Below are 10,462 nucleotides of genomic sequence, written 5' to 3'. Positions count from 1 at the left end.
AACAAAACAAAAAAACCCTCTGATTGTAGTGCAGCTTCAGTCACAGGACTATCTCCATTGTACCACCCATCTGTTGTTTGTAAGAATCACTTTCCCTGCAGGGAGATGGTGTGTAGAGGCAGATTGTACCACCTGCCACTTAGTTCCAAAAAACTTTCACTTCAAGCTATTAATCAATACTATTGGGACACACAGATTTATAGATAAAACTAGACGATTATGTGATTAACTTACTTGTGTTTCTGAAGACTAAGCTTCAGAGGTAGGGGACCTGGTCTCAGGATACATGGAAAAGAGCGAAAGAAATACTAGTGATTTTCTACCCCCAACAGTAAGATACACTTTCACCCTACTATTTCGGAGCATGATGCTGCATCTTATTTATTAATCATCAATCTCCTTTTTCTTTGGACAAAGGATTATTACCCAATCCTATTAAAACATGCTTTGGAGTCAGGCTGCAGGTATGCTGGCAATTTGCTATCACAAATTTATCATCTGAATTGACACCACCAAATACTGTGGCAGCATTGGCTTGCGTGTGTGTGCCTTATGAACATGCCATCCCATCTATCAAGCATTATATCAAGTTGGGATTGTTCTCATGTGGATAGACAAGATGAAAACAGTTCACTAGCTGGGTATGTCAGTGTAACTGAGGGGATGTAGGAAGTGCCCAGTTCTGGATTAGACCATGTCTGGATTCTCAAGCCAACTTCAGGTTTTAAGCATTTCAGGAAAGCCTTCACATGCAAGCTGATGGTTTGATGTGGTTTTAATGGGATAGCTGCCGATGTTGGGGTAGACTTGCTCTTGGCAAAAGGAGAATTTAACTTGCCAGTATTTCAACATAGACCTGTTTCTACTTTGATGTAGATGAGGTTGATGAAATGTAAACCAAAGGTCCTTCAACTGTGGTCAGTATAGGTTCCAATTATTGGGTGTTCATGCACCTTTTGTATTGAACTTGGAGCCCTCAAATAAAGTAGCTTCTATTTGGGGGGGCCTCCCAATCTCTCTCTCATGGCAACGAGCATTCAATTTGAGGTTATATAAGATGCCATGGCCCAAAGTCTCTTAATTTTCTTGCTCTACCAAATTGATGGTAGAACTGCTTCTATATCTCACCATGGATTAAGCTCAAAACTCATCACCTTTAGATGGCTGTAATCAGAGGTACTAAATGTTGTTGTTTTAAAACATTTAATAACTTTATCATTTACTGCATAATGTTTGCAATTCCATTGGCACCCTTGGTCCAAATAGCTTTTGGTTATGTTCTGTGTCCCCATATAAATCAATATCTTGGGACTCTGGTAGGATCTGGTAAAAAGACTGAGTTCAACGGTATCTGTGACACTCTACAGGGATACCAAGGGTTGTGAGCCACCTCACCACTACCTGCTATTCGCATGAAGCAGTCTTCTCTGTGCCTGCTGTAGCTCAGTAACCTGAAACCAACAGCCATCGGTCACAGAAGCACTGCCTTCCAGGTCCAGGAAGAATTTGCCCTCTCTGTGTAGTCTAGTGACACACACACACCGAGCCCTGAGTCCTTGGAACACTCCCCTGCAATGTTCAGCCCTTAACCCCTGGACACTCACAGGCCTTGTCTACACTACGAGAGTAGTTCGATTTTACTTGCATCGAATTTTTGGAATCGATATTGCAAAGTCGAACGTGTGTGTCCACACTAAGGACAGTAATTCGACTTTGTGCGTCCACACTAACGGTGAAAGCGTCGACATTCGAAGCGGTGCGCTGTGGTCAGCTATCCCACAGTTCCCGCAGTCCCCTCTGCCCATTGGAATTCTGGGTGTAGCCGGCAATGCCTTCTGGGTAACAAAATGTGTCGAGGGTGCTTTTGGGTAACTGTCGTCATCCGTCCATCACTCCCGCCCTCCCTCCCTGAAAGCGCCGGCGGGAAATCAGTTCGCGCACTTTTCCAGTCATTGACAGCGCGGACGCCACAGCACTGCGAGCATGGAGCACGCTGCGACCATCGCTGCAGTTGTGGCCGCTCTCAACGCCTCGCAGCTTATCATACAGGTTTCCCTGAGGCAGATGCAGAAAAGTCAGGCGAGGAGGCTACGGCACCGCGGTGATGTCCTGAAGTCTGAGAGTAGCACAGACCTCTCAGAAAGCAGGGGACCCAGCGCCGAGGACATCACGGTGGCAATGGGTCATGTTGATGCCGTGGAACGGCGATTCTGGGCACGGGAAACAAGCACTGAGTGGTGGGACCGCATAGTGCTGCAGGTCTGGGATGAATCCCAGTGGCTGCGAAACTTTCGCATGCGGAAGGGAACTTTCCTGGAACTTTGTGAGTTGCTGTCCCCTGCCCTGAAGCGCAGTGACACCCGGTTGCGAGCTGCACTGAGTGTACAGAAGCGAGTGGCCATAGCCCTCTGGAAGCTTGCAACGCCAGACAGCTACCGGTCAGTCGCGAACCAGTTTGGGGTGGGCAAATCTACCGTGGGGGTTGTTGTGATGCAAGTAGCGAAGGCAATCATTGATGTACTGCTGCCAAAGGTAGTGACCCTGGGAAACGTGGAGGCGATCATAGATGGCTTCGCAGCGATGGGATTCCCAAACTGCGGTGGGGCCATAGATGGAACTCACATCCCTATCCTGGCACCGGACCACCAGGCCACCCAGTACATTAACCGAAAGGGCTACTTTTCCATGGTGCTGCAAGCACTGGTGGACCACAGGGGACGTTTTACCAACATCTAGGTGGGATGGCCGGGCAAGGTTCATGACGCTCGTGTTTTCAGGAACTCTGGTCTGTTTAGACGGCTGCAACAAGGTATTTACTTCCCGGACCACAAAATAACTGTTGGGGATGTGGAGATGCCTATAGTCATCCTCGGGGACCCAGCCTACCCGCTAATGCCCTGGCTCATGAAGCCCTATACTGGCACCCTGGACACTGAAAAAGAACTCTCCAACTACCGGCTGAGCAAGTGCGGAATGGTGGTGGAGTGTGCTTTTGGCCGTCTCAAGGGGAGATGGAGAAGCTTACTGACTCGCTGTGATCTCAGCGAAACCAATATCCCCATTGTTATAGCAGCTTGCTGTGTGCTCCACAATCTCTGTGAGAGCAAGGGGGAGACCTTTATGGCGGGGTGGGAGGTTGAGGAAAATAGCCTGGCTGCTGATTACGCACAGCCAGACAGCCGGGCGATTAGAAGAGACCAGCGGGAAGCCCTGTGCATCCGGGAGGCTTTGAAAGCAAAGTTCCTGAGTGAGCAGGGTAACCTGTGACTTTAAAGTTTGTGTACAGAGAAGCTAAACCTGCCCCCGTTTCTTTACCCAGTTAATGTTGACTATCCTATCCAGTTACATACCCCCTTCACCCCCCTTCCAACACACGTTTCGAAATAAAAATAGTTCTACTTTGTTAATGCACACCGTTTTCTTTAATACTGTTTTCGCGGGAATTTTTTAAAACTGGGACGCAGACTGTGGTGCGGAGCGGGTGTAGTGTAGTGACGCGAATGCAGCTTCTAAACTCAAGGATTGACAGGCTCCGCTGCGGTGGGATGGTTGTTTCAATGGAGCCTGTCACCCCTCCTGATCGGGACTGTGTGTATGGGGGGTCTATGTGACTTTGTGGCAGGGGGAGGACGGTTACAGATCCCCTGCTGTGTGGCTCTGTGATCCTGCCTAAGGACCGCCGCTTAAGATCTGTAACTGCCCTCCCCCGCCACAAAGTCACAGAGCAACCCACCCCCCACCACATAACATGAAAACAACCTCCCAGACTAACCAGGGTAACTAGTCACTGCATCACTGCACTGTGTATGTGCCCTGCTGCTGTGCCTGCCCCCGCCTATGTGCCCTGCCAAAGGTGACTGTCCTGTCCAATTACCAACCCCCTTTCCCCTCCTCCTCCAAAAGAACATGATTGAAACAGTAGTTAACAGAAATGTATTTTTTATTATCAACTACACATGGAACTGGGAGGTGAAACTTGGACGGGGGCTTGTGTCAGGCGGGAAGGAAAGAACTTTTCAAATTTTGGGGAATGAGAGCCTTCTGCTACTAGAGCTCTCTGCAGGGGTGGAGTGAGACTTAGCAGGGACTCTGCCGCCTCTCCTTCTTTGCACTTTGGGTGAGGTGGGTATGGGACTTGGTGGCGGGGGAGGGCGGTTAGAGATGGACTGCAGCGGGGCTCTGTCCTCCTGCCTCCGTTCCTGCAGAACATCCACAAGGCGCCGGAGAGTGTCCGTTTGCTCCCTCAGTAGTCCAAGCAGCGTTTGTGTCGCCTGCTGGTCTTCCTGCCGCCACCTCTCCTCCCGATCCATGTTTGCTTGGTGCATTTGGGTCAAGTTCTCCCGCCACTGGGTCTGCTGTGCTGCCTGGGCTTGGGAACAGGCCATAAGCTCAGAGAACATGTCCTCCCGTGTCCTCTTCTTCCTACGCCTAATCCGCGCTAGCCTCTGGGAGTGTGATGCCAGGCTAGGTTGTGAGACAGTCGCAGATGGGGCTGTGGAAATGGGAAAAAGGGAGTGAATTCCTCAGAAAGATAAATGTAGTTGTGAACAAAGAACATAGTCTTTCTCTGTGAACAAGACCATGCACAGCACCTATCACATGCGCACTCAGCACAAGGTCGAATTCTCGGCCTTCGCATTCAGTGCCTGGGGTCTTGCACAGCACATTTGAGAAGCGGGGCAGCACAACGGAATTTCTGTTGCAGGCAGACATGGTAAGCCGTAGACTTGTGGCAGTTTAAAACTTTTATATTACCACTGGCCTCATTTCACATTTAAAGCAATGTCAGTTCCTGCTGCCAGCAATCCGGCAAGCGGGAACTCTGCCCCTGTCCCACCCCCTCGCGGCTGTCCCCGGGAACGATCCCTTTCGGCTGCCCCTCTCCCGCCTCCACCGCGTGGCTACAAACCAGCGGTTACAGTTCTGTAAAGGAACGGGCAAGCAGTCCCAACACTAACATTCCCCTACCTAATTCAAAGCAGGTCACCATGGGCGACCTCACCCTGATGAGGATCTCTGAGAGCGAGAGAGAGAGAATGCTCCGGGAAAGCCTCCAAAGAGCAGGGCCGTATGCCGCCCTGCTGTGCAGAGCAATGATTCCCGAGTACTTGATAGTCTCGTGGCTCGGCAACGTGTCGTACTTCGGAGGACCCAATAAGGCCGCTCTCCCCAGGAACCTCATGCAACGGCTTTCCAATTACCTCCAGGAGAGCTTCATCGAGATGTCCCAGGAGGATTACTGCTCTATCCCCGGACATATAGACCGCATTTTACTGTAGCTGCAGTAGCAGGGAATAAACAGTAGAGCGGCTTGTGCAGGACAATCACGGAAAACCGGACATTGCTAGATTTTTTTTCAAAACTTGCACTGCCCATGACTAAACCGTTAAGCGCCTAGGGCACAGTAATCATGAACAACCCATTCTTTTAATTGTTAATATTCCTGTTTTGTTAAAAATAAATGTTTAGATGTTTACAACACTTACTGGCTGATCCTTCCCCAGATTCTGTGTCCGGGGTAACGGCTGGGGACGCTTCGTAGGGGATCTCTGTAAGGGTGATGAAGAGATCCTGGCTGTCGGGGAAATCAGCGTTGTGAGCGCTGCCGACTGCCTCGCCCTCCTCATCTCCTTCCTCATCTTCCCCGTCCCCTAACATGTCGGAGGAACCGGCCGTGGACACTATCCCATCCTCAGAGTCCACGGTCACTGGTGGGGTAGTGGTGGCGGCCGCACCGAGGATGGAATGCAGTGCCTCGTAGAAACGGGATGTCTGGGGATGGGATCCGGAGCGTCCGTTTGCCTCTTTGGTCTTCTGGTAGCCTTGTCTCAGCTCCTTGATTTTCATGCGGCACTGCGTTGCATGCCGGCTGTATCCTCTCTCTGACATGTCTTTAGAGATCTTCTCGTAGATCTTTGCATTCCGTCTTTTGGATCGCAGCTCGGAAAGCACGGACTCATCGCCCCACACAGCGATGAGATCCAAGACTTCCTGATCAGTCCATGCTGGGGCCCTCTTTCTATTCACAGACTGCACGGCCATCACTGCTGGAGAGCTCTGCATCGTTGCCAGTGCTGCTGTGCTCGCCACGATGTCCAGACAGGAAATGAGATTCAAACTGGCCAGACAGGAAAAGGAATTCCAATTCAAATTTTCCCGGGGCTTTTCCTGTGTGGCTGGTCAGAGCATCCGAGCTCGCACTGCTGTCCAGAGCGTCAACAGAGTGGTGCACTGTGGGATAGCTCCCGGAGGTATTAGCGTCGATTTCCATCCACACCTAGCCTAATTCGACATGGCCATGTCGAATTTAGCGCTACTCCCCTCGTCGGGGAGGAGTACAGAAGTCGAATTAAAGAGACCTCTATGTCGAACTAAATAGCATCGCAGTGTGGACGGGTGCAGGGTTAATTCGATGTAACTGCGCTAACTTCGACATAAACGCCTAGTGTAGACCAGGCCACAGAAATTACCTGGTAAACTGTTCCCAAAGAAACAGTGCACACACCAGTTTGTTTAGTTCAATTGAGGCTCAATTCAATATAACATCACAGCACTGAGATATATTTACAGTGAAAACAATCATAAATTTATTATAGAAGATTAAGAGATAGTGAATAAGGATAATGATGGAAACAGAAATGATTACATATAAAACAAAGTATAACACACTTCTTCGAATCAAAACTTAACTTTAACAGGCTAAAAACTTTTGTCTAAAGTAGCTTACCTCACCTAAAGCAATCTTCCAGTATCTCCAACCAACATGGCTAGGATCCTCCTTTCATGAATACAAAAAGCGCTGTCCATTTTTGCATCCTCTGTGAAAGATAGAATGGTGTCTTTTTGGCTTCTTCTCATACCTCCAAAGTTCATGGTTATGTCCCCAGAATCAGGATGGCCACTTGGGGTTTATTCTCTGGTGTCTCGTCTCTTGTTGATTTCCCTTTCCCCTGTTGACTTGTATATAAATGGGACTTCCATTATGTTGGCCTACAGTGCTTAATCTACATGGCTGACCGAGAGACAGGTGACTCAACATCCTTTGTCTGATCCAAAACCTTTTTGCCCACTCTGCCTTGGACCAGATTTCAAAACATATTTTCAGTATACATACACAATTTCTTAAAAATTATTTGTACACATATCTTGCAATGAGACTCAGTGTGACGTAAGTTTTTATTAGATACTTCACTTGACCCTTTTCAATAAATACTATGAAATCAATGTGTGGGGTGTAGTGAGTTTGTAAGTCCTGTCAGGTGTTACCGTTACAGAACAGTGAACCGTTTGCCAGTTGGCACTGAGGAGTTCTTAGGGTCACAATATCCCTTTTGCAGAAGATGTTTGTCACTTATCCCTATTTAGTGCCTGAGGGAGAGCACCTCTTGGGCTAGTACTCCACCACTGCCAGCTTCCCCATTCAACCAACCATTAACTAATGGAAGTGAGGAAAATACTTCCCTCAAGGCAGGTTATTCCATTACAGGGTTTCTTGTTTCTCCTGTGAAGCATTTCTTAGGGCTACTGTCTGAGGCAGGATATCAGATTAGCTGGACCACTGGTTTGATCTGTTCCTAGATTCTTCTGTAAGAAGTTTGGGAGTTTCAGAGCTGACAGGGAGTTGGCATCAAGAGATACTTATGAGAGGAATGTGAAGACAATGCTTTGGTACTAGGATCCTCCTAGTCAATGGAAAAATTAACTTCTTTAGTATTGGCTGCCTTTCACTATCATTGTGGAACCAAGGAAGGGTTCTCATACCATAAGGTTATCCCATCTTCCTTCTTCCGCCGCCTCCTTAATTTGTCCTAGCAGAAACCAATCCCTTATTAGAAAGATTTTACATTTAATGCAATACTGGAGTGCTGCGGATAAAATTGGGCCATAAAGAGCCTGTTTCTGACCTCAGGCTGCATGCACTGTGTGCAGTCAATTTGACAAGCTAAGCTATAATACACCCCAATTTATGTAAAACCACAATGGGGCCTTCAGTAATTTGCTGCCTGCTTATAGGTGAATCTAATGTTTCACTACCTAAACATTTTGCATTTGACGTAAAAAAACATGCTGTTGCAAATTATGGTGGTACATCTTGGCTCGTTTTCAACACTGTAAGCACACAACCTGTTAGAGATGTTTCACAAATGAATTACTCACTAATGCATCTGTTTCTACCCACTGAAAATGGAAAGGCACCTACTTTTCTGTGGTAGGTGGACATGTGCTAGCTCTGCTTGAGCTAGTGTGCAAAAAATAGCCAGATAGCATGGGCAGCAGCATGGCCTAGCAGCATGAACACAAACCTGCCTGGACCCTTTCACTATGTACTTGATAGCTAGCCTGAGTTGCTGCCCATCCTACCCCTGCTACACTGCTATTTTTAACACGCTAGATCAAACATAGCTAGAGTGTGTCTGCCTACCCACAAGGAAATTCATTCCCAGCTGCAGTATAGACATACCCTCTGAGACCTCCTGGAAAAATAAGAAGGCCAGACTTGGAACCCATCATATTTTTAAGGGGTTGGTGAGGAAGAAAAAATACTAACTGCTTCCCCCCCCCCCAAGACCTTATATGTCTTTGTTATATATCAGAAAGAAGGAAAAAGAGGATACAACCTTCAGGGCCCCCTTAAGAAACCTCTAAAGAGACCAAATCAACTATCTTGGAGTGGTCTCTTAAAACAAGAGATTACAAGAGACTGCTTCTCAGGCATAGGTTTTACTTATAACAAATGCATATTTGATCACTACTGAATTTTTCTCTCTCTCCCAAAACATGGAGAATAAATTAATGCTGTGTTTCTTACTGCCATCCTGAATATTGGGGAAATAAAATATTAACGATTTGGAGAATTATTCAGTGTGTTTTCGACAGCAGCTTTTGAAACCCACTTTTTCCATTAAAACTGTCAGTTTTGTAATACAGCCATGATTTCAAAGCAAAGCAGTATCATGGCTCAAATCAAAGACAGATTGCATATTTTATGTTTACATATTGCAAGGCCTTAACAATGTAAAATTAGTTGTTGGGGCTGGGTAGGCTTTAAGTTAATATAGCAGGAAAAGCAACCAACCTGAGGACGAAACAAACAAACAAAAAATTGGGGAGGGATACTTTCTGCTTTGAGTCTATAAGTCAAAATTGGATGTCTTTCTAAAATGTATGCTCTAGTTCAACCACAAATCATTGGGCTAGCTTGATTAGAACAGTTCCTTTTGACCTTATTCCCATAAAACGTTAAAATGAGTATGAATCCTCTTGGCTTGTAAGATACACCTACAGTACTTATGCTTACTCACACTCACACCCACTTACCGATGTGTTAATTATCATTTACATGGCCTCTGAGTTTGTTCAAAGTTTCTTATTCTACAGTGATTTTCTAAGATCAGGAATTATCCTTATGTGATCCCCATTATCTCTCCGTCATACTGGAGAACCTCTTCCTTCTCTCAAGTTCATGTTGCTAGTTCTTCTTGTTGCAAAAAACATTTGTATAATACATTTTGTATTAACTTCAGGAAAATGTTTATACCCAAGATCATTGATGTAATTTATTTAAAAGAATTACAACCTAACCCTAACAAACCATGACCTAGGAGGCTGAATGAATAAATCACAGTAACGTTTTAGAGGTAATATACCAAATAGCATTCTCATTCAAGAGCACGAGATACTACACTTATCTGAGGCAGTAGCTAGTCTGTCAGTGACAGGCTTGCAGTTCAGGCTCTCCAGTGATTCTCAGGTACGTTCATTGTGACTGCATGTGGCCACCAGGGGATTTCATTTGTAGTCACCATGAATTTTGAGGGGCATGCAACCACCACAGCCTGCACTGGAAGTTGAAGTGTTGAACAGTTCCCTTTCAAGACCCTTTTGAAATATTTTAAAAAAATCATTCAAATTTACAACTATTTGGCTACAAAAAAAATCTTAGAAATTTTGTTACAACAAACTTAAAAAAATTGATAATAGTGAGTAATAACCATGTAACGTTTGTAGTATTATTAATAGTACCTATTATTCTTTACCTTGACAAGATTTATTATTTTATTTACATGACACTTCCAAACAGCCGTGTGACTAGACTATCACTAGTATAATATTTTAACGGTCAAAAGTGCGGCTACTGCAAATTTGCAGTGGTTGCACATGCATCCACAGCAAAATTTCATTTGAGAACCACTGCAAGTAATGCTGTTTAAGGCAACATAGTGGTCTCATCTCCTATGTTCAGCCTTGCGGGTAAGGTGGGGGAAGACACAAACTTAAAATTAGATAGCATTTAGGGTATTACTCCAGTATATTAATTATTATAATTTTTTTAGCACTTGACTGAAAATATTCTATAAAAATGATTGAAAACTCAGAATGGGAGCATGAGTTCCATAAGCATTTACTGAATTACAGACTTAGGGCCTGATCCAATATCAGTGACACTAGTGAAAAGATTCCC

General features: G+C 45.9%; 1 protein-coding gene across 1 annotated transcript; it reads right to left on the bottom strand.

The window, feature by feature from the left end:
• Window positions 1-3,952: 3,952 nt before the first annotated feature.
• On the bottom strand, window positions 3,953-6,456 carry LOC135984290 (uncharacterized). Its single transcript, XM_065599147.1, has 2 exons — window positions 5,487-6,456; window positions 3,953-4,492 (listed from the first exon to the last, which is right to left on the bottom strand). The coding sequence occupies exons 1-2, from the start codon at window positions 6,061-6,063 to the stop codon at window positions 4,017-4,019; spliced, it is 1,053 nt and encodes a 350-aa protein (XP_065455219.1). The 5' UTR covers window positions 6,064-6,456; the 3' UTR covers window positions 3,953-4,016.
• Between the last annotated feature and the right edge of the window lie 4,006 nt (window positions 6,457-10,462).

This window comes from Chrysemys picta, chromosome 6 (assembly GCF_011386835.1).
Source record: "Chrysemys picta bellii isolate R12L10 chromosome 6, ASM1138683v2, whole genome shotgun sequence".
Classification (NCBI taxonomy): Eukaryota; Metazoa; Chordata; order Testudines; family Emydidae; genus Chrysemys; species Chrysemys picta.
The sequence above is the reverse complement of the archived record's forward strand: the minus strand, read 5'-3'. Positions and strand labels throughout refer to the sequence as shown.

What these genes read in the sequence shown, in the direction of transcription:
- LOC135984290 (XM_065599147.1), bottom strand. Translation starts at nt 6,063, where the DNA reads ATGCAGAGCTCTCCAGCAGTGATGGCCGTGCAGTCTGTGAATAGAAAG. An exon ending in ATCTGGGGAAGGATCAGCCA is followed by an intron (nt 4,493 to 5,486) that starts GTAAGTGTTGTA and finishes CCATTTCCACAG; the next exon opens with CCCCATCTGCGACTGTCTCA.